We start from the raw sequence: 25,330 nt of genomic DNA, 5'->3' as shown, positions 1-25,330 counted from the left end.
TTTAATCCTGACAACTGGACTTTAAATGTGTCAGCCCTGCCTTTTTCCTTTGACAGTATGTGCCTGATTCCACAGTTTTAAATAGGAAATGAGAGGAGCAGTCGAAAAAGCTCGCTCGGGTTTTCCCTAAAAAATGCAATGCCAGGAATATAATCACACACGACGGACACTTTCAGCCAATTTGCGCCAATGCCTAATTTATATATTCAAGCTTGGTTGCAGATATCAACATGCCCTTCTTGTCTGACGCTTAAAAAAAAACAAAAAAAAAAACAGCACTGATATCACGGCCGTTAAGATACAAGCTACAGCTAGCTAGTTAGCAGTGTTAGCAAACAGTAAAAACAACAACACAGCAGATGGAGGTGATTCTTTACAGAGATGCGAGGAAGAAAAGTGACACCCAGCGACAATAACCAGGAGTGACTGTACCGATAGTTCACAGGAAAAGTTGAAAAAAAAACAATTTTTTTGTTAATAAATCTGCAAAATAAATCCAGTTTGAGGCGGAAAAAAAGATCAGAGTCTTGTTGTGATTTAAGTCTTGCATACGGATGTGAGTATGTAATAGAAAACTGCTAATTATGACCCATAATTAAGCTACATAAAGTCGCACAACAGTGCCCCTTGACATGCAAACAAACCCCTCTGCTCACTCTTTCCCATCATCCACTGGGGGCGGGGGGGCAAACTTCCCACAATGCCCTGCTGCTGCTGCTGCTTTCTTTGCACACAAGACTTTTTAAATGTTTAAATCCCACAAGGCCTTTTGGACTAATGAAAGAAAAAAGACATGTTTCAGTGTTGTCTGTGCCCGGGGTGTAGGCAAAACTGAAATAAAAAAAAAGGAAATAAATAGAATAAAAAGAATGAAAAGGTGCTCTACATTGCACAGTAAAGTGCTTTTTGTCTGCAAGCCCTGATCCAGAAGAGAAGGCGTCCCCTATCCATGTGACTGATGCTGATTCTGGGATATAAGCATTGAGTAGCCCTGACTTATATTTCTGTTTTTTTTTTTTGTTTTTTTTTACTGCGGGGATTTGGGCGGGGTTTGGTGGGTTTCTCTGTTTGGGGTTTTCCCGATGTGGGGGGGGCGGGGAGGCCCAGCGTCCAGCCGGCCTCCGAGCCTCCCTCTGGTGTCTCCCAGGGGTGAGGGGTTTGGAGGAAGAGGAGGAAGAGGAGGAGGAAGAGGAGGAAGGGGGGTATGTCTCTCTGGTTTTGGCCTCTGATGCGTCACTGGGGCACTTCCTCTCCTCGCCACCGGGGGCAGCGCAGCCTGGCTTTGCTTCTTTCGGGGTCCCAAGCTGCTGCGATGAAGACGAGGAGTCCTTCGCCCGCTGACAGATCTCAGCGTAGGAGGGCTTCCTCGACTCCTGCAGGGAAACAACGAGAAGAGTCAGGAAATACTCAATGGAGCATCAATGGATCGAGAGGAGGGCTAAATGTGTAATGTGTTGATGTTTGTTGTTGCCTTTAAAAAAAATCTAATACAAATATTTCTGAGGAGAATGAGATGTGGGCTTCCTTAACTCCTGCAGGGAAACAACGACGGGAAAGTCAGGAAATAATCTCATGTCTAATGACACAAAAGCCACTTTCACACCAAGTACTTTGCCGCACTTAGTTCCCAGCACTTAGTTCCCACATGGAACTAAAGAGCCGAACGCGTTCTCACCGGAATAAGTTCCCTGAGGGAAGATTACGCAAATGAAGCCGCTCACGTCCCCGGAGTTGGGGACTGGCTTCAGTAGAAGCTGCTGGGAGTCCCAGCAGCTTCTACTGAAGCCTTCCGAGTAAATCGCCAGAACGCCGACACCTCCTCATCTCCACCGCTCCAATGTTTTTGTGTTGCCATAAGTTAGTCTCTCTCCGTTGCTGCGCGGGGCTAATGCTAATAATGCTAATAATGCTAATGCCAGAAAATACAATGGCGGCTTCAAAAAACTTTTCAGAGTTTTACGGGGCGTGGTTTGCAATTCGCCCAGCCAATCAGAAATTGGTACTTTTTTCTCCCCAGGAAAGTCCCACCTCTCTAGCAGGCTCAAAAAAGGGGAGAAAAGTTCTCATGAACTAAGTTCTCTTTTTGGTGTGAACGCAAAATCCCAGGAACTATCGGAACTAAACGGGAAAAGTACTCCGGTGTGAAAGCGCCTAATGGTTCGTGTTCATGTGACAAATGCTGTCAATTTTGTACCTTGAAAATGTAAATGTATTGGATTTTTTTGACAGCATCCCCTTCCCCAAACCACCGACATATTGAAATGGCTGCGACAATGACTGTGCTCAATAAAATATAAATTACATTGAGTTACTAAAATGTGAGTTTATCAAACCTTCAGTTGTTCCTTTTTCCTCACATTATATTCACCTATTCTTAATTTAAAATGCCCTTTGGGGGGTTTCTGTTCCTCCCACATGCATCTGCAGTCTCCTTCCTATCCTAAATAATAAGAAAAGCTTTCCTTAATCTCTCGGACCGATACCTTTTTAGAAACTTTATTTGTTCCCGCAACAGAGGATTTAATCAAAATCAATGCAGCAGAATTAAGCTGCGATTAATTCCCCGTGTTTGTCCGTGCTTAGATTGATTTGTCTGAGCATTAAAAAAGGGACTAAAAACCCTGAATGTCCTCTTCCAGTATCAGAGTAACGTGATAACAAAGGTATCCCAACTGTAGCTGTGAACATGACAGGATGTGTGATGACCTAGAAGAGCAGCAGGACTGGTTTAGGCAGATGATAGCTATGTGATTAACATGATGATTCACATATGACAAGCATGCTCATTTCTGACGTGGAGGTACCGGTGAGGAGTGATTATTACCATTTTTAAGTATTCGGAAAAAGTCAGAATTTTGATAAAAAAAGTCAGAATTTTGAGATTTTGATAAAAAGTCAGAATTTTTTAATAAAAAGTCAGGATTTTGAGATTTTGAGAAATTCAATATTTTTTGAAAAGGTCAGAATTTAGAGAAAAAGTCATAATTTTTGGAGATTTTGAGAAAAAGTCAGGATTTTGAGAAAAAGTCAGGATTTTTGGAGATTTTGAGAAAGTCATAATTATTGGAGATTTTGAGAAAGTCATAATTATTGGAGATTTTGAGAAAAAGTCATAATTTTGAGAAGAAGTCATGTCGAGATTTTTGGAAAAAAGTCAACATTTTGAGAAAAAACTTTTTTTTGAGAAAAAACTTTTTACATGACAGGATGTATGATTACAAGAACCGGTATTCCTCCATCTAGTGACTGTGTAACTCCCTCTCTTGGATATCAGCATGTGAAGGACTAGTTGATGCTCTGTATGTGAAGACTACTTCCATTCTGGATCACAGATACATGGATCCTGAGATTGAAGCTCCAGCGATATTTTTCTAACAGAAGGTAAAGAAAGGAATCAATACTCACTGTTGCAGCACCGTTGACTTGCACTGATTTGCTGGCATTGGACAGTGTGCCGGGAACTCGCTCCACGGACAGCTGCACCTCCTTCGGTTTCACCTCCGTCACCTTCACCTCCCTGAAATAAATACAAACGAGGGAGAAGAGACATTTAAAAAAAGGTAGAGAAAATGAACTCAATGCGAGCAGCCAGACCATACGATTACAATGATCATGAACACCCAATTCAAACCACACGCTTTCAGTAAAATCTGACATTTTATAAACCTTTCCTTGTATTTAAATTGTTGTTATTATTTCTATCTTAGTGTAAATGTAAGTTATAGAGGAAGGGTGATGGAAATGGTGCGGTACGATAACAAAGTGAGCTTTAGTCTGAATGTGTGTTTGGTGCGTGATCATTATTCTTTAGAGTCATTGCGTGCCTATTGATTTGAACACGATCCGTGTATCCATCATTTCCTGGTCTTCTCTAAAGAAGAGGGACCAATGGAAACGTTGTCATGTTGCCGTTGTTCAGCATGGAAACATTCATTAGCTAACAATGACATTATTGTTCTATTAATATAAAGGGAGGTCAGGTACTCTTTAAAGCAGCTGCTAGTTATGGGTACTTTTTACTGAAGCACATTTCAAAGTTCTTTACTTTGACTTGAGCAAAGACGTTTAGTCAGTACTTCTACTTTCACCAGAGTATTTTTAAACACGAGTATCTGTACTTCTACTTGAGTACAGGATGTGAGTACTTTTACCCTCTCTGTATATAGGACATACAATAATATTTGCCAGAGGATGTTTTACTACTTAAATGTGACATGTTTAAACCACTAAGTAAATAAACTCACCTGCTAGCTACAACAGTGAACAATGATCTACTTACAGACCCTGCGCTACAGTTCAGATTCAGAGCTGTGTGTTCTTACGCTGCAGGGAGGGAGGGGGCGGGGCTTAGCGGCGGCCCGGTGGTCAAGGTCGAGGCCGGTGTCAAGGTCGAGGGGGTCGGCGACGGCTGGAAGCTCGAAGGCTTCGGAGAGGACGAGGAGCGAAGAGGTTCTTTTGGACCCGCTGGAGACAGAACTGATCCAGAACTGGACTCTGCACTTACATTCTGCAGAAAACAACAACACAGGATGTTAATGTGAAATAAAGCAAGATGAAGTCATCGGCATTTCCTCTCTGTAGACCTTTCCACTTTATCTAATTCCCCTCCTCGACTCCTATCCTCGTGTCTTAGTCCCGCCCACAGGAGATGCGAGCGGAGGAGTCAAGGAGGAGAACCGAGGAGAGAGGAGCCGAGGCAGCAGGCGGTTAGAGAAATGAGAACTCCTCTCCTCCGAGCGGTCATTTTAAAAGAGATGTCCATTAATGAACACACACACACACACACACACACACACACACACACACACACACACACACACACACACACACACACACACACACACACACACACACACACACACACACACACACACACACACACACACACACACACACACACACACACACACACACACACACACACACACACACACACACACACACACACACACACACACACACACACACACACAAGATGTGTGTCCCCCCTTATGTGGCCAATCCCCCCCCACATGGATCACACCTGGCACACACAAACACACACAGAACAATTTGATACATTTCCCGCTCTTATGTGCCCCTCCCCCCACATGGATCACACCTGGCACACGCAATACATGTTCAGTGTCTGTTCTTTGTATATTTACTGCAGTTGTTCATGTATACCAGACTGGATATTGTTGTTAATCCCTACAGCGTGTCATATATTGGAGAGCCTCAGTTTCTGTGCTTACCCGCTCCTCAGGATGTATTTATTTGTGTAAGAAACTCTACTTTACTTAAGCCACAATATGTGCTGCACTGAGAAGCACAGAAGACTGCAGTGGCTCTGAGTGTTTCCCGACAGCATGTCAGATATAAAAGCCTCAGTTTCAGTGCTTACCCGCTCCTTAGCGTTTCCGATAACGACGCTGCTGGCCAGCCGGTTGTCGAACACTTCTTCTGTGGTTTTCAGCTGCCCGGCGGCTCCGGGGAGAGGAGGGAAACTGGAGAGGCCCAGCTCGAAACTCGGAGACGGAGGTTTTGGGGGGGGAGGCGGCGACTGGGGCGTCACTCTCTACACAACGGCAACAAATACTCATAAGAATAACACATTTCACATACTTATGTATATATAACACCTTGCTTTATATATTGTTCATTAGTCAATTCAACATGTATATTTTCTACTTTGTCTTTTAATTTGTATTATCCAGTTGTGTGTGTAATGTTGTGTAATGTCCGGTTGTGTGTGTGTGATGTTGTGTAATGTCCGGTTGTGTGTGTGTAATGTTGTGTAATGTCCGGTTGTGTGTGTGTGATGTTGTGTAATGTCCGGTTGTGTGTGTGATGTTGTGTAATGTCCGGTTGTGTGTGTGTGATGTTGTGTAATGTCCGGTTGTGTGTGTGTGATGTTGTGTAATGTCCGGTTGTGTGTGTGTAATGTTGTGTAATGTCCGTTGTGTTGTGTATTGTGTAATGTCCGGTTGTGTGTGTAATGTTGTGTAATGTCCGGTTGTGTGTGTGTAATGTTGTGTAATGTAGTGTGGTGTAGTGTAATGTTGTGTAATGTCCGGTTGTGTGTGTGTAATGTTGTGTAATGTCCGGTTGTGTGTGTGTGATGTTGTGTAATGTCCGGTTGTGTGTGTGTAATGTTGTGTAATGTCCGGTTGTGTGTGTGTAATGTTGTGTAATGTCCGGTTGTGTGTGTGTGTAATGTTGTGTAATGTCCGGTTGTGTGTGTGTAATGTTGTGTAATGTCCGGTTGTGTGTGTGTAATGTTGTGTAATGTCCGGTTGTGTGTGTGTAATGTTGTGTAATGTCCGGTTGTGTGTGTGATGTTGTGTAATGTCCGGTTGTGTGTGTGTGATGTTGTGTAATGTCCGGTTGTGTGTGTGTGATGTTGTGTAATGTCCGGTTGTGTGTGTGTGATGTTGTGTAATGTCCGGTTGTGTGTGTGATGTTGTGTAATGTCCGGTTGTGTGTGTGTAATGTTGTGTAATGTCCGGTTGTGTGTGTAATGTTGTGTAATGTCCGGTTGTGTGTGTGATGTTGTGTAATGTCCGGTTGTGTGTGTGTAATGTTGTGTAATGTCCGGTTGTGTGTGTGATGTTGTGTAATGTCCGGTTGTGTGTGTGTAATGTTGTGTAATGTCCGGTTGTGTGTGTGTAATTTGTGTAATGTCCGGTTGTGTGTGTGTAATGTTGTGTAATGTCCGGTTGTGTGTGTGTAATGTTGTGTAATGTCCGGTTGTGTGTGTGTAATGTTGTGTAATGTCCGGTTGTGTGTGTGTAATGTTGTGTAATGTCCGGTTGTGTGTGTGTAATGTTGTGTAATGTCCGGTTGTGTGTGTAATGTTGTGTAATGTCCGGTTGTGTGTGTGTAATGTTGTGTAATGTCAGGTTGTGTGTGTGTAATGTTGTGTAATGTCCGGTTGTGTGTGTGTAATGTTGTGTAATGTCCGGTTGTGTGTGTGTGATGTTGTGTAAGGTCCGGGTTGTGTGTGTGTGGATGTGTGTAATTCCGGATTGTGGGTGTGTAAGGTTGTGTAAATGTCCGGTTGTGTGTGTGATGTTGTGTAATGTCCTGTTGTGTGTGTTGTAATGTTGTGTAGATGTCCGGTTGTGTGTGTGATGTTGTTGTAATGTCCGGTGTGTGTGTGTAATGTTGGGGTGTAATGTCCGGTTGTGGTTGGTGTGTAATGTGTGTTGTAATGTCCGGTTGTGTGTGTGTGATGTTGTGTAACTGTCCCGGTTGTGTGTGTAATGTTGTGTAATGTCCGGTTGTGTGTGTGATGTTGTGTAATGTCCAGGTTGTGTGTGGTGTAATGTTGTGTAAATGATTCCGGGTTGTGTGTGTTAATGTTGTGTAATGTCCGGTTGTGTGTGTGTAATGTTGTGTAATGTCCGGTTGTGTGTGTGTAATGTTGTGTAATGTCCGGTTGTGTGTGTGTAATGTTGTGTAATGTCCGGTTGTGTGTGTGTAATGTTGTGTAATGTCCGGTTGTGTGTGTGTAATGTTGTGTAATGTGATAAATGTTAAAAGAAAATCAGAAATACCAGTTTAACCCTTAAGTGACTACACTCTTCCACAAGTGGGTCAAAAAGGACCCGTATTAGAATAATGTGTTTCTATGCCATTTTTGTTTAGAAAAATCACTTGTATAATATTTAGTATTATATTTTGGTTCACACTAGAAATATTTTATATTTAATTTTTCACTATTTATAAAAAAGAAATTACATTTTGAAAAAATCGATGCAAATATCTCTGCTATTCTGAGACCCTCACAGTATTCCAGTCGCTTTTCAAAACTCATCTCTTCTCCTCTTGTCTACTCATCATAGCCCCCCCCCCATCAATCCATGCCGGTTGATCAAGTTTGATAGTCCCCCCCCCCCACCCTAACCTTCCCTTATATTGTAAAGCGATTTTGAGTTCTTGAAAAGCCCTATACAAATATAATGTATTATTATTATACTGACAGGTATCAGATCTTGCGGTGTAAAATAATCTTCCTGAGAGGTGTCACTTGTGGTGTCGTCTGTGTGGTCCACAGTGAATGTAGTCCTGACAGCCACAGGTGATAAGAATCAAAGGATCCCATAGGAAATGAATGCATTTTTAACCCACGTATGGAAGCTCGGGGTGGAAATACAAAAACTACAATTTCTTAAAATGTAAATTTAAAATGTGAATGGCATGTTGTTTGAGGAATAGCTGGAATATGAAATGATAAAAAAAATGTAGTTACAAAGATACTTCAAGAACACCACCTCACCGGGTCAAAAAAGACCCACTTATGCCTCTAAGGGTTAACAAAATGTATAATAATAATACATTTCATTTAAATAGCACACTTTAAAAACATCTAAAGGGTGCTTCACTGCTATAAGGAGAGAATAATAAAACAAAAAGTTATCTCAGGAGCATGTTGAATCAAATATAAAAAAGGTTAAGAGCACAGGAACTCCACAGATAATTATTTGTTGTGTCTTTCATATTTCTTTAAGCATGCTTCTTAGGTAAGCTGTCTTTGGCTCTTTTCTGCTGTAACAAAGTACATTTCCTAATAAAGGCATTCTGATCATTTAAGCTGACAGTAAACGTACTTTGCTTTTTATTTATTTCGAACGTCTAAATCAATAATATTAATAATAATGAAACAAGAGAATGAGGATACTGTACAAACATAAGCAGTATCAAATTGATGAACAAAAAGAGTATTGACTTACAAATTATATATAAACTAAATATATATAAATATTTACCCTCCTCCCAAAAACTAAATTAACATTTTTCGTTCCCTCATGATTTCAGAACAGGAAGCAGTTGATCCTGCTTTCTTTCCATTAGCCTAGACCAGTGCTTCTCAAAGGGTGGTCCGTGAGCGCCCCCTAGTGGTCCGTGAGTATATTGGTAACATTTCACATTTGAAATAAATCTATTTATTTATTATAATTGGGAATATCTCCGCAAAGGAGCGAGCTTAAGTTTCAGTTTAAGCGCAACACCTTGTTGCCACTTGTTTGTAACATTTTCAGGCGATTTGTAATCTGTTCCAGAAAACAATGTGTTTTTGGATACGTGTGGAGTTTGGTGCTTGGTATGAAAAAGTTTGAGAAACATTAGTCTAGTCGTAGAAAGAAAAGCTAGATTCACATCAAAGATGAAGAAAAAAATACTTACTGTAAACTTTTCATCCCTCTTTTTCCTAGAAGTAAAAAAACATTTTCCTTTAAAAAATACTTCAATTTACAAACAAACATCCAGCCTGACTAATGCCTTGCCTTCACCCTGCACAGTGTGAGAAGTAAACGTATCTGCAGCACAGTGAAGACGGACAAAGGAAGACATTGGGTGTTTCTCAATGTCGAGGAAGGATGCTCCAGAGCCACTATTTCAAGGATGCTACGCAGAAAGGACTGTTCCAATGTCCAGCATGACTTTATTTCCGAGTCACACCATAAAATAATGTGTAAATGCCTCAGGAAGGTGTTGCTAAGCAGATCACGTTGGTGCGTTGTGTCTGTACGTTTTCTTTTACTGACTTAGGAATTGAATTGTTTTTAAGCCTTCAAGTTTCACACATTTTAAATGATGGCTGTGGATTTTTTCCGGCTCAAAACGAATAAAACAAATCGAAATACAGATGTTTTTTGGGTCCGAGACAAAAAAAGCTTTTCAAATGTTATCACAACTCCCTTATGGGAATAATTAACTGCACTTTCTGCACTGTTTGGATAAAGAAACCAGTCATGCAGACATTTGAAGCCCAGTTGGAAAATAAAGCTGGTATTGACAAGTTTGGGTGAAACTAAAGCATTTTACAATTCGATATATATAGATTAAAAGGCTTTACTGTTTTAATTCGAAGCTACTGTTTTTAAATCGGAGAAAATGAGACAGAATTAAAAAAGGCTTTTACATTTATCACGACTCCCTTACAGTAATCATGAGCAGCATTTTGGGTTAAGGAAACAAGTCGCGCAGACTATTATGAGATTGGTGAAATTTAAGCATTTATCAAAATAGTGTGACGAGCATTTTACGATTCGATAAATATAGATCCAAAGATCCACTGCTGTTAAATGGAACATTTAGTGAGACCGGTGTCAAAAAACACTTTGTATTAAAGGTCCCCTATTATACTGTTTTTCATCAATATATCACAGGTCTCAGATATATCCAGAGCCTGTCTCTGATTGGCTGAAACACCAAACAGATCATTGCAGCATTACCCATAATCCCCTCTGTTTCAGCGCTGTTTCCAAAGTGCTGATTCTCTGTCTGTTGCTTGAGATGAAAATAAGGAGCCCCTCCCCACGCCCCTCTGAGAGACATTTGGTTACAAAGAACTCAATGGTGCTCTAGGAGGAGATTCAGGTGATAAGGTGGGGGGGGTTACCTTGGTTGCTGATTGGCTAATGGTTACACAAGACAAAACATCGTTATGACATCATAAAGTGGCCAAAATCTGATCAGCTCATTTTCAGACAGGTTTTTATAGAAATGGATCAAAAAGAGAGAGAATCTTTGTTCCTGAAACTTTCAGAGTCTCTTTCCACAGAGGGGACACATGTTGATGTAGAAGAGACATGAAGAAGAGGGGACACATGTTGATGTAGAAGAGACATGAAGAAGAGGGGACACATGATGATGTAGAAGAGACAGGAAGAAGAGGGGACACATGATGATGTAGAAGAGACATGAAGAAGAGGGGACACATGATGATGTAGAAGAGACATGAAGAAGAGGGGACACATGATGATGTAGAAGAGACATGAAGAAGAGGGGACACATGTTGATGTAGAAGAGACATGAAGAAGAGGGGACACATGTTGATGTAGAAGAGACATGGAGAAGAGGGGACACATGTTGATGTAGAAGAGACATGAAGAAGAGGGGGACACATGTTGATGTAGAAGAGACATGAAGAAGAGGGGACACATGTTGATGTAGAAGAGACATGAAGAAGAGGGGACACAATGTGATGTAGAAGAGACATGAAGAAGAGGGGACACATGTTGATGTAGAAGAGACATGAAGAAGAGGGGACACATGTTGATGTAGAAGAGACATGAAGAAGAGGGGACACATGTTGATGTAGAAGAGACATGAGAATGAAGAGAGGGACACATGTTGATGTAGAAGAGACATGAAGAAGAGGGGACACATGTTGATGTAGAAGAGACATGAAGAAGAGGGGACACATGTTGATGTAGAAGAGACATGAGAAGAGGGGACACATGTTGATGTAGAAGAGACATGAAGAAGAGGGGACACATGTTGATGTAGAAGAGACATGAAGAAGAGGGGACATGTTGAGTAGACATAGAGGGGACACTGTTGATGTAGAAGAGACATGAAAAGAGGGGACACATGTTGATGTAGAAGAGACATGAAGAAGAGGGGACACATGTTGATGTAGAAGAGACATGAAGAAGAGGGCACATGTTTGATGTAGAAGAGACATGAAGAAGAGGGACACATGTTGATGTAGAGAGACATGAAGAAGAGAGGACACGTGTTGATGTAGAAGAGACATGAAGAAGATGGGACACATGTTGATGTTAGAAGAGACATGAATAAGAGGGACACATGTTGATGAAGAAGAGACATGAAGAAGAGGGGACACATGTTGATGTAGAAGAGACATGAAGAAGAGGGGACACATGTTGATGCAGAAGAGCCATGAAGAAGAGGGGAACCATGTTGATGTAGAAGAGACATGAAGAAGAGGGGACACATGTTGATGTAGAAGAGACATGAAGAAGAGGGGACACATGTTGATGTAGAAGAGACATGAAGAAGAGGGACACATGTTGATGTAGAAGAGACATGAAGAAGAGGGGACACATGTTGTTGATGTAGAAGGACACATGAAGAAGAGGGGACACATGTTGATGTAGAAGAGACATGAAGAAGAGGGGACACATGTTGATGTAGAAGAGACCATGAAGAAGAGGGGACACATGTTGATGTAGAAGAGACATGAAGAAGAGGGGACACATGTTGATGTAGAAGAGACATGAAGAAGAGGGGACACATGTTGATGTAGAAGAGACATGAAGAAGAGGGGACACATGTTGATGTAGAAGAGACATGAAGAAGAGGGGACACATGTTGATGTAGAAGAGACATGAAGAAGAGGGGACACATGTTGATGTAGAAGAGACATGAAGAAGAGGGGACACATGTTGATGTAGAAGAGACATGAAGAAGAGGGGACACATGTTGATGTAGAAGAGACATGAAGAAGAGGGGACACATGTTGATGTAGAAGAGACATGAAGAAGAGGGGACACATGTTGATGTAGAAGAGACATGAAGAAGAGGGGACACATGTTGATGTAGAAGAGACGGAAGAAGAGGGGACACATGTTGATGTAGAAGAGACATGAAGAAGAGGGGACACATGTTGATGTAGAAGAGACATGAAGAAGAGGGGACACATGTTGATGTAGAAGAGACATGAAGAAGAGGGGACACATGTTGATGTAGAAGAGACATGAATAAGAGGGGACACATGTTGATGTAGAAGAGACATGAAGAAGAGGGGACACATGTTGATGTAGAAGAGACATGAAGAAGAGGGGACACATGTTGATGTAGAAGAGACATGAAGAAGAGAGGGACACGTGTTGATGTAGAAGAGACATGAAGAAGATGGGACACATGTTGATGGAGAAGAGACATGAATAAGAGGGGACACATGTTGATGTAGAAGAGACATGAAGAAGAGGGGACACATGTTGATGTAGAAGAGGACATTGATAGAAAGCATGAAGAAGAGAGGACACGTGTTGATGTAGAAGAGACATGAAGAAGAGGGGACACATGTTGATGTATAGAGACATGAAGAAGAGGGGACCCATGTTGATGTAGAAGAGACATGAAGAAGAGGGGACCATGTTTAGACATGAATAAGATGGGACACATGTTGATGTAGAAGAGACATGGAGAAGAGGGGAACACATGTTGATGGAGAAGAGACATGAAGAGAGGGGACACATGTTGATGTAGAAGAGACATGAAGAAGAGGGGACACATGTTGATGTAGAAGGAGACATGAAGAAGACGGGACACATGTTGATGTAGAAAGACATGAAGAAGACGGACGGGACACATGTTGATGTAGAAGAGACATGAAGAAGAGGGGACACATGTTGATGCTAGAAGAGCATGAAGAAGAGGGGACACATGTTGATGTAGAAGAGACATGAAGAAGAGGGGGACACATGTTGATGTAAAAGAGACGTGAAGAAGAGGGGACACCATGTTGAGTAGAAGAGACATGAAGAAGAGGGGACACATGTTGATGTAGAAGAGACATGAAGAAGAGGGGACACATGTTGATGTAGAAGAGACATGAAGAAGAGGGGACACATGTTGATGTAGAAGAGACATGAATAAGAGGGGACACATGTTGATGTAGAAGAGACATGAAGAAGAGGGGACACATGTTGATGTAGAAGAGACATGAAGAAGAGGGGACACATGTTGATGTAGAAGAGACATGAAGAAGAGAGGACACGTGTTGATGTAGAAGAGACATGAAGAAGATGGGACACATGTTGATGGAGAAGAGACATGAATAAGAGGGGACACATGTTGATGTAGAAGAGACATGAAGAAGAGGGGACACATGTTGATGTAGAAGAGACATGAAGAAGAGAGGACACGTGTTGATGTAGAAGAGACATGAAGAAGAGGGGACACATGTTGATGTAGAAGAGACATGAAGAAGAGGGGACACATGTTGATGTAGAAGAGACATGAATAAGAGGGGACACATGTTGATGTAGAAGAGACATGAACAGGTGGATTTTGCATAATAGCTGATCTTTAAAATGCCTCAAAGGTAGTATTTTGGTTTTGTATCCTACCTTCCTCTCCCGATGCCCAGGGAGTATTCAGGGGGTGGGGGGCTCCGTCACCCTGCCGGTGCCGGCGGTGTCTCTGCGGGGGAAGGAGCTGCTGGAGGGCAGCCGGGTCCTGGGCTGAGTGGAGGGGGGAGGGCGGGCGGGGGGGCTGCTGCGGACCCCGTTCAGACGCTCGCTGGGGAAGCTGGGAAATAACCCCGGGTTGTCCAGAAGCCCGGCGCTGCGATCTGCCGTCGGGAGGGAAGGCCTCAAGTGAGGTTTACTGTGACTCCTGAGGGGGGGAAGAACAAGACGACATACTTTATTATTTCTTTCCTGAGGGAGGCAGGTGTCGTGTCAAATGATCATATATTCATTTAAAACAGTCATATTTTGTATGGGTTTCTGTGTTTGCTGTATTTTGGAGTGTTAATAATAAATTCAATTCATTTAGCGCTTCTCATCTGCCAAGACAAATCCCAAAGCGGAAAAAAAATCAAAAATCAAAAAAAATATTGACTGTTATTACACCTGTCCCTCACTATGTCCATTATGCCTCCGTTACAAAACATCCCTTCTGTTATTGTAAATCTCCTTCAATACTCCCCACACTTCCTTAAAAATGTGTGTGTAGTCCACCCCCTATTAATGTTCTTGATATCAGTGACCAACCTGTTCCTGGGAGAATAGTGTCTGACGGTGAGAGGAGACGTCGTGGGTTTGAAACCGTGTGATGTGGTGAATCCATTGATGAACTGGTTGTTGTGAAATGGTGCAACCTGGAAAGCACAAGATTCATTAGTAAAGCGCCTTCGACCCGTAAACAGGAAGTGAAAAGGGCAATTCAAATGAAAAAATACAAAAAATAAAAGTCACTGGTTCAATTTTGATTACGTTTAAAATAAAAATATAGATTCAACTTAAAAAAGGAAGAAAAAGATACAAATAAACAATGTTTATTTAAACAAATGAAGTCGAAGTAAAATGTTAATTTAAACACATTAAAAGGCAAGTTTACACACGGCAACCAAAGTGCTTTACAAAATAAGATAAAAGACATTGAAGAACAAATACAGTGGAAGCACATTATATAAAAACAGGCAGAGCCGTCGCAGAAGACCTGAGACTCCTGGATGGTTCATATTTTTGCAGGAGATCGATAATATCATTTGGTCGTAAACCATTTAGGTGCCGTTTACACGGGAACGAAACGGTATCTGCTACTTTTCTCGAGCGTATTCGTTCACACGAGGCCGTAACGGAACCGCGGAAACGGACCCATAAAACGATAACGGGTCCCAAGGTGGATAGATCTGCGGACAGAACGCTCTGGGGGGCCAAACGGCTCCGTGTGTACGCCCTGATCATTTCCTGATCAAATCAAATCAAGTTTTATTTATATAGCACATTTATAAACGATTTTTGGTGGAGCCAAAGTGCTGTACATAAAATAAAAATAGCCTACAGTAAATACAACAGCACTGATTGTTCAGAATATCAGTATGAGAAAAACGACACCCTCTGTCCTTAGACCCTCTGTCCTTAGACCCTCTGTCCTTAGACCCTCTGTCCTTAGACCCTCTGTCCTTAGACCCTCTGTCCTTAGACCCTCACATCGTACAAGGAAACACTCCAGAGAAAACCCACAGTTTAAAGGGGAACATGGGAGAAACCTCAGGGAGAGCAACAGAGGAGGGATCCCTCTCCCAGGACGGACAGACGTGCAATAGATGCCGTGTGTAAATTGAAAAGATAATACATTTGCAACATAGGTAGTCCAAATGTTTGGAAATGCATGTGTCTGTAATAAGAAGATGAATCCACGAGGATGTCAGCTACAATCCTGTGGAAGCCATCAGGGAAGCAGCATGACGAGACCCAAGGCAGGACCGCAGAGACAGGTTCAGCCACGACCCGAAGTCCACGACTTAATCCAGAACTCACCTTGATAACGATGAAGCCATAGCCCCGCCTCTCCCCACCTTTGCTGCTCACATCTGTAGCATGGTCAGTAGCTACTGACCATGCTACAGATGTTAGAGCAACATCTACAGCTCCTCTACCACAACCATCAGCAACAAGTGGACATGGAGAACTACATGAACTACATGTTGCTATATCCACCGCGGAGAATAAACAGAAGGGCAACCATGCTTGTGGGGTCTTCTTCGCTGCTTTTGGTGTATTTTGTGGCGAAAGTACTGCGCCACTTACAGGCCTGGCATATGTACTACAGCGTCTACAGCGGGTCGAGCGGTCTCGTGTGGATGGACACGTTTATTGAGCCGTATCCGTGTGAACGGAAGACTTTTTTGATATCGAACTCGGTTCATTTGCGTTCCCGTGTAAATGGGGCCTTAGTGCTTTAAAAACCAGCAATAGTACTTTAAAATCAATTCTTTGGTAGACAGGAAGCCAGTGTAAAGACTTCAGTACTGGACTGATGTGATCTGATGTAAATGTTAGCAATATATTTTGAATATAAAAAATATTTAAATATTTTAAAAAAAACTGATAAAATTGATTAATTTTTTTAGGGTTAAAATGTAAATACTTTTAACTCAACTGTTTGAATAAATATCACCTCCGTAAATGCAATGAATCCTGAGTCCATCTTTTAGATAAACATCTGTACGTTTAGTTTTGTATTAGTTTATCTAACAGTGAAAATGCACACGTATGTTTGTTTAAAAAAAAATCATCCTAAAAACGTATAAAATATTTTAAAAAACATCAATTAAAAATATGAAAAACAAACATTAAAAAGTATAATTGTTTGTGGTTATTTAAAGCATGCTCTCACCAGCGTGGGGTCGATGAAGCTGTGTGTGGCGGACCATGCCTGTGGCGTGATGAGGCTGTAGAGAGGGAACTGCTGCTGGGGGCTGTACACCGGGGGGATGTAGTACGACGTGTATCTCTGCTGCTGCTGCTGTTGTTGTTGTTGTTGCTGCTGCTGCTGCTGTTGTTGTTGTTGTTGTTGTTGCTGCTGCTGCTGCTGGGCATACGGGTTCACCTCCACCGGACGGTAACCGTTCTTTGGCATGAAAGTGTTGATGGCGATCGCCTTCGCCTTTATCCTCGCCTGGAGGAGAGAGAGACAGAAACAGGGCGGGGGAATTAAAACCGTTTTTGTCTTAGCATAGATAGACAAAATATAAGACCGTACACAAACATCCACAAGACATAACAAAATGAAGTACATTACGAGTCACATAAATAGAATAGTCTCTCATTTGCTGACCCAGAGAACTCTCTAGATCCGCATGCTCCAGATAGTTAACCTGTTCAGCCCCGAGCCTGTTTTCCAGGCCTCAGGCTCGAAAAGGCCCAGAACGAATGACTATAACTTTACTTCTAAAAGGGATACATTAATAATCTTTTTTCTCAAAGCAATGGTAAACCTGTGAGTTGGATGTAGAAAAGTCAGAATCAATAAAGATTTTTTTTATTTTAAAGTAAATTCAGATTGAACACAGTAAAATAATGTAAATGATTGTGTCCGTCCAAAATAAACACTTTACTTCTAGTGAAAACTAACCTTGAATGATGGGATAGTAGACTAAAAGCTTTAGGAATCCAAACTATAACATATAATAAGTACACTGTATCAAGATTGATGCAAAACAAGTGACATTTGACCTTTTTAGAGGTTTAGAAGAAGAAAAAAACACTTCTGGGGTCATTTGGGTGGATTTTCAATATCTCTGGAACCCATTGGTCGATGTTGATGATTGACATCTCTTTTGAACCGTTAGAGCCAATAGAATCGAGGGGAGGTTCCTAAATCCATCTAAACATTACCATTGGTGAATGAGAGTGATGCGCAGCCAGCATGCCCAAAACCGGAAGTTGGGTTACAGCTCTCATACACTCTATGTGAAATCTCAGTTTCATGCCATAAATGTTATGATGGATTATCAGTAATCATTTCAAAGGGACACAGAGACATTGGATTAACCTTCAGCAGCGTTTATGCGTTTTAATGCCATTGAACACAACTTTTGATCAGAAAACAGCAACGGTAAGACGTATTTGCCAGTTTGGCCCCGTAAGGTGAAGCTGTGTGTTGTCTTTCCTGACTTTCGCTGCAGTGAGTTCTGGTCGCACAGTGATGATACTTATACCAATGGAATCTGTGGAATCTCAGCTTTCGACTGATATATTTTCGATATTGTTTGTGCAGATCCGATGAAGTATAAAAGATCGCTATCGTGAGTTATGTGCCAAGTGCGTTAGTACTCTTTCGCTTAGTGCTAATTCAGAGGCTCGGCGTTAGACTTGTGTTTTTGTTTCGGTCCCTCGAGTTTCTTCCCGTTAAGTGGGTATGACACATTAATAGGTTGCTAAATGTTAAGAAGCCCTGCGACAGCAGTTTCGTGTGTGGCTTAACAGGTTAATTGAATAGGTTATTTTCTCATGCAGACAGTTATTGTTTGCCATTTACCAATACTTGGACTGTTAACATTTCTCCATGAAAGTGCTATCATGCGTTTTGCCAGTAGCAGACTTACATTTAGAAAGATTTGTTCTCTCTTCCTTATGTTGTGTTCTTTTGGGTTACACCCTAACAAAAGAAACTTGGGCTCCATGCAGAGGTTGCGCTATATTTTTTCGCTGCCCATCATTTTGACGGACAGGATCGTAACATTTCCGTAAAAATTCAGTATTACCCGTCGGCCTTTACACTCTGGGGGTCGTGAACTGTCAACGGGGTGTGGGGCATGCCCACTGCACCTCGCGGGAGTGCCTACAGCGTAAAGCCAAAATCCACAGACATTTCAATGATGTGTACGGCAAAGTTGGGTTTGGAAACGGTATCATTTCCTTTTTGGCAGGCATGCATAACACCGGAGCCTCGCTGCTGTTCCGAGTTTGTTCTAATCCGTCAAAATGACGGACTGCTTTCAGATTTTTCCGTCATTGTTAAAAAAAATCCGTCAGACGGAAAATATTCGGTTAACGCGACCTCTGGCTCCATGTTTAACTGCAATGTCAGGGAGGTATTTTACATTTATTTGTGTCTTCTGCACATCTGCACGTGCATCATGCAACTTCAAAGTGTTATACATAAAAGGAGTCAATCTAATAAATACCAAAAAGGATGTAATTAAAACAATTATTTAAAAAATCCTTTCACAGATGCATTTACCAGAGTCAAACGTATAAAGGTGGAGGTTTTAAATAAGCCCAGTGGGTTTTCTGCCTCTTCCTGCACCGGTTATCATTTGTTATGTAACAAACAACTCACCTTAATAGGCTTCCCTTGGAAAGTCTTCACCTCCTCTCGGAGATACTGATATGCCTTCATTAGGAGAAAGAGAACAACACAATGTGAGCAACCAGTAGATTATTAATGCCACAAGAAACAGAAATATGAAGCAGATTCAGAAAGAAATAAACAAGACCTGTATCTTTAAAGGTCGCCTATCATGCTGTTTTTAGGCAATAGCATGGGTCTCAGATATATAAACAAATATATAAAAAACATGTCTATGAAGTGTAATGCTCCTCATATCTCTCTATTTCACTTCCTGTTTCAAAAGGGCTGATTTGGGTATAAAGCTTTAAAGAGGAGGGGTCTGAGCTCATGCGGGACCCGGCAGCTACTGTCTAAACTAAATGCTGCCGTGATGAAAACGCCATATCATGGATTATCAAGGATTCTCTCTGAAACAGTACGGAGCTCAAAGGCTTTCTCTCTTGCCGGTTATACCACAAGGTGAGTTCCTTTTTACTTCCTGCTTCTTCACACACATGCTCTCCAGCACAGGTTAGCTCTGAGTGTTAGCGATGCTAATGTAAACACCGACCATATTACGTCCAAAACAGTCGGGCATTGTTTCTGATAGCAACGTTTCTGATAGTGCCGTGGGTCCACATTTCAGATATTACGTCATATCGGACGCAAATCTGGATCAGCTCCGTTGTAGCCCCGTTTTTAGAGATTTGGGTACGGCAAGGCAAGTTTATTTATATAGCACTTTTCAACACAAGGCAATTCAAAGTGCTTTACAACAAACGAAAGACATTAAGAAAATGGCATTTAAAATCAGTCATTAAAAAGAAAAGATAATAAATTAAACATTAAAAGAAAAAGTACATGGATCAAAGTTACAGTGCTGTTTAAGATGTGAATAGTTCAATTAAAAGCAGCGGCAAAAAGAAAAGTCTTCAGCCTGGATTTAAAAGTAGTCAGAGTTGCAGCGGACCTGCAGGTTTCTGGGAGTTTGTTCCAGATGTTTGGAGCATAATAACTGAACGCTGCTTCTCCATGTTTAGTTCTGACTCTGGGGACAGAAAGCTGACCAGTCCCTGAAGACCTGAGAGATCTGGATGGTTCACAATTTAGCAGGAGGTCAGAAATGTATTTTGGGCCTAAACCATTCAGTGCTTTATAAACCAGCAGCAGTATTTAGAAATCTATTCTTTGACACACAGGAAGCCAGTGTAAAGACTTCAGAACTGGAGTGATGTGATCCACTTTCTTAGTGGGTACGGAGGAAAAGAGAGAGGGTTTTATTTCCTGACGCTGCGTGAGTTCCCCGACGCACCGGGGACACATCCTGATGTAGAAAAGACATCACAAAGTGCATTTTGCACGATAGGTCCCCTTTAATAAAAAGGCAAGCGCACGTTGTTAAAAAAATAAACAAATGATAATATAAATATTTAATATATTTAAATAAGTATAAAATAGGTAGCAGTGTGATAAAGATTCTTCTAGTACACAGAGTGAAGTAAACTATAGCTAACCAAGAAAAAACACTAAATAAGAGTTATTTAAAGACGATATAGGGGATCAAAACATTTGGGGCACAAGCCGGTACATCCCTGCACTCTAATGTATATAACATCCTGCTTATATTGTGTTGAATGAAAATTGGCCGTACAATAGTGTTTTATTGACAGAGCTTATAGATGTTTTTATCTTCACGGTCTACTGTATATTTTAGTTTTATTACCATTTTGAGATGCTTACATTCTAGTATTGTTTATTTCTACTCTTTAATTTCTACTTATGTGCAATGCCTGGTTTTGTTTTTTTGATGCTGCTGCAACGCAAACACTTAAATACAATAAAGTACATTTTATTTAATCTTGTAAAGTAGATTAAGACGGAAATAAGATATGGGATTAAAGACAGTGCAATAAATTCCCAAATTCTAACCCTGTGTCGTGCCATCACTTAAATATGCTAAATATATGTAATTAAAAAATATGAAATCTATGAATTATGATCCATCAACTTCCTCGTGACTGCCTTTTCTGTTTAGTTTTGTTGTCCTCGTTTGTCTACCCTCCCGTCTTTGAGTTTCAAAAAAGCGCTATATAAATATTAATTATTATTATTATAGAATTTGCCAAATATGTTGCATAAAAATGTCAGGATGTTGGTTGTCCAAAAAGTCGCCAAAAGATAAAATATGTTGACATCAAATGTATTTTTTCCCTTCCTTATCTAACAATGCAGATAGGAGGTGTGTGTGGAATCCAACAGGCTGAACAACAAGTCTCGTTTCACGGTGAAATAACTCAATACATCATGTTGTCGTTTACCTGCTGTGCGTCTGCTTCCGATTCGAAGGTGATGAACCAGTTGTCGTTGTAGGCAAATTCACAGTTGATGAATTTGGGTAAGTTGTCTCCTTTAAAAAGAGCCTCGACCTCCTAGAGATCAGAACAAGAGATGAGGTTAAAGTGATTTCCATAACGACTCACTTTGAGAATCTGGAACAAAAAACTTAAACTGAGTCATACAGTTTGACCCAAATCAGCTGCCGTTTAGTCAACATACGAAATCCTAATAATCCTTTTTCTGTGTGAGAGCAGACGATCCAATTAGTTCAATCTCAGGTGTTTTAAGGCCCTCAGGTATAACATGTACAGCATTTAGTTCAATATAACACAAAACTGAGCAACATGCAATATGTAAACTGGACAAATGTATTACGAATGTTACTTAACATAACTTTTTCATATTAATTTGGATATTATGTGCATGCTGTTAATCTAATAGTGTTTTAATTGTCGTCTCTATTGCCGTAACTATGTAATGGCGCGTTTCCACTGCAGGGCCTCGCTCGGCTTAGTACGGTATAGTTAGGCCAGGCTCACTTTATGCTGCGTTTCCATTACAGTTTAGGAACTGGGGCAGTAACTATAGTAACGCAGTGTAGGCGATTTTGGAGAGCCAGAAAACTGTGAAAAAGTACCCGTTAGCCGGAACTACGCCTAGTGGAAACGCAACCAAAAACAGGTCGGGCACGGCATGCTTAAACCGCGCTGTAGTGGAAATGCGCCATAAATGTCCTCCATGTAGGACGAATAAAAGGTATCCTGATTCTGAAACCATACACACTTATTTGGTGCTAAAACTAAAAATGCACAACCCAAAAATCCATATAACAGGTCAATCAACCCCAGCATGTAGTTAACAGGGGGGTCCAACATTGTTCAAAGAAGGCCAGATTTGATAATGTGAATAAGTCCGGGTTTTACCACGGATCGACCCAAAACAAATAAGGATGTGTGTGTGTGTGTGTGTGTGTGTGTGTGTGTGTGTGTGTGTGTGTGTGTGTGTGTGTGTGTGTGTGTGTGTGTGTGTGTGTGTGTGCGTGCGTGCGTGTATGTTTTACCACGGATCGACCCAAAACAAATAAGGGTGTGTATGTGTGTGTGTGTGTGTGTATGTTTTACCACGGATCGACCTAAGACAAATGAAAATACAGCATCTTTAAAAGAAAAAAGGGAAAAGCAAATATCATCGGCTCACATGTGTAGGGCCCCGTGTGGTGAAAGGAGGAATTACATTTTAAAGTTCTGTTTGACATAAATAACGCCGAAGCCTTTGGACTGGTGTACAAGAAGTTAAGATGTTTTTGATAAGTTTTAAATGTGAGCTGCTGATGACAGAAAATAATAATTTATAACAATGAACAGTTCATTTGGATGATATCAAGATATCTTAATGTGTGATTCCACCATGAAATCATTATTAAAAAGACGTTAAATGATCCTATTTAATTATCGCCAAGCCCTAATTTGAATGTGGAGAAGTAATGCTCGTATTGAGGAGAGTCGGTAAAAGTGTTTATGAATTAAGAAATGTCTTTAAATAAGGACATGTTGTTGCCACAGTGTAATCTAACGTAATGAATAAAGTTCTGACCTCTATAGGAGTGCTCTCAGGAACTTCTCTGAGGATCACGATGCAGCGGTTCTGATTGGGCCGCACCTTCTCCCCCTTCTCATCCACCTGGACCAATGGCAGCGCTGCAAATGGGAAAATAAAGCATCACCAAATGTACAAGAAAACACATTTACCCTTAAAATCCTGACTCTTATAATGTACTGTTATAAAGTACATTTCTATTGAGTTGCTGTAACAAAATGTTTTCCCAATGTGGGATCAATAAATATAATCTAAATATAATCTAAAAGTCAAACATTAAACACTAATACATGAGGCCTAACAGCAGCTCAATCAAATATCTCATCTCGAGTTCATACATTCAATCTTGACACTGAGTAAATCAGAGTGCATCTATAAACTGTGTGTGTGTGTGTGTGTGTGTGTGTGTGTGTGTGTGTGTGTGTACGTGTGTGTGTGTGTGTGTGTGTGTGTGTGTGTGTGTGTGTGTGTGTAGTGTGTGTGTGTAGTGTGTGTGTGTAGTGTGTGTGTGTGTGTGTGTGTGTGTGTGTGTGTGTGTGTGTGTGTGTGTGTGTGTGTGTGTGTGTGTGTGTGTACGTGTGTGTGTAAATCAAACACAAGCAGGAAAGACTTTAACATCCTCTCCTGGGAAATCACCCCGGTTCGATTGTCTCGACAGTTTCGTAAGCAAGTAAACAAACATCCTTTAACTCAGGGGTGTCCAAACTTTTTTCACTGAGGACCACGTTCAGAAACATATAGGAAGGGCAACTTGAGGCGAGGCATATTGCCAAATAAGTTAAGTTAGAAGTCAGCTAAATCAATCAAATGTAGGTACATGTTACTTGAATATGCTTTAAGAAAACAACAGCTCACTTCTCTCCGCAGGGTTTCATTTATTGTGTTGGCAGCTCATTCCTTAAACTTTAACTGACTGAATGTATTTGTAAAGTGGGTTTACGAACACATGGATACTCATATATATTTTAGAAGTGTAATATGAGACAAGCACAAGTTTAATTTCTGGCCCATATTTCATTTAACTTTTTGAATTAGCTGAGGGCCGATTCAAAATGGCCGTAGTTTGGACATCCCTGCTTTAACTCCTGCTTCTCTCCAACGATTAGAATAAGAGGAGTGAAATCACAAAGTGGCAGATCATTAGACTCACATCGTAAAATGCCCACGATCAGCTCCACGTCGGTGCTGAGCTTCTTCACGTGGTCCAGGTTCGCCACCGTCACGATTGGCACGTATTGATCGCTGTCCATCTGAGAGATGAGGTACATGTCACTGGCCAGATTCTCCCTGAGAGACAAAGGGGGAGGAAAAGGGGGAGTTAGAGCAGAGAGAATAATGATAATATATAGACATTTATTTATTAGGATAATCCCCTTGAGATGCACCGACAAAAATCTACAAAAGCAACGTCTTACAAAACAGAAAGCAAAGCATGACAAAGCACGTACAGTCTGTTGAGTAAAATTCATGAAGTAATACAATCATTACAATTTGATAGACAGTAGTAATATAATACATGTTATTTATATAGCGCTTCTCCCGGTGCTCAAAGCGCTTTACAAGCAAGTAAAGAAGGAAAATAACAACAAAAGAAAGTACAAAGTGCTAAGCTAGGTGGAATAGGGGTTAGTGGATTAGGAGTCGAAGGCAAGAGTGAAAAGGGGAGTTTTGAGGGATCTTTTAGAGCAGAGAGAAACATTGGACGATCTGTGCAGCTGTTCCTTAACTGTTTGCATTAATTATGATTTTAAGAGTCAAGGATTCAAAGGGAACAAATATATTAACCGTAAAACTATGAACAATAGTACAAGAAGAGAGAGAGAATGTATGCAACTATAAGCAAAGTATATTTCTCCTCTTGAAACTATTGACAACATGTGTTAATGCACTTCTTTCATGATGAGATGCAACTGAAAGCAAAGTGTTTTTCTCTCGTGTTCATTTCTTTAAAGAAACCAATACAGCACCAAGGGCGAGAAGAAAAGGAGGAGTTAGCGCAGAGAGAATAATGATAATAATAATACATGTTATTTATATAGCGCTTCTCCCGGTGCTCAAAGCGCTTTACAAGCAAGTAAAGAAGGAAAATAACAACAAAAGAAAGTACAAAGTGCAAAGCTAGGTGGAATAGGAGCGAGGGGTTAGTGGATTAGGAGTCGAAGGCAAGAGTGAAAAGGTGAGTTTTGAGGGATTTTTTTAGAGCAGAGAGAAACATGTGTACGAACTTTGCAGCTGGTACTTATTTAGCTGCTTTAATTAAAGGTCAAGGATTCAAAGGCTTTACTGTCATATTGCACAAAAGCTATATAAT

At 41.0% G+C, this 25,330-nt stretch overlaps 1 protein-coding gene across 1 annotated transcript; it reads right to left on the bottom strand.

Annotated features, from left to right (window-relative positions):
* Positions 1-766: 766 nt before the first annotated feature.
* On the bottom strand, positions 767-24,535 carry larp4b (La ribonucleoprotein 4B). Its single transcript, XM_034216326.1, is given in 14 exon segments — positions 767-1,093; positions 1,095-1,373; positions 3,406-3,517; positions 4,323-4,507; positions 5,384-5,557; positions 9,169-9,215; positions 13,870-13,900; positions 13,902-14,136; positions 14,517-14,623; positions 16,648-16,929; positions 19,096-19,149; positions 21,405-21,515; positions 23,017-23,120; positions 24,170-24,535. Coding segments are annotated over 14 exon segments (2,106 nt in total). The 5' UTR covers positions 24,489-24,535; the 3' UTR covers positions 767-1,027.
* Positions 24,536-25,330: the final 795 nt, after the last annotated feature.

The sequence above is a fragment of the Gymnodraco acuticeps genome, unplaced genomic scaffold, assembly GCF_902827175.1.
Source record: "Gymnodraco acuticeps unplaced genomic scaffold, fGymAcu1.1, whole genome shotgun sequence".
In the NCBI taxonomy this organism is placed as follows: domain Eukaryota; kingdom Metazoa; phylum Chordata; class Actinopteri; order Perciformes; family Bathydraconidae; genus Gymnodraco; species Gymnodraco acuticeps.
This window is presented reverse-complemented; position numbering and strand designations above follow the sequence as displayed.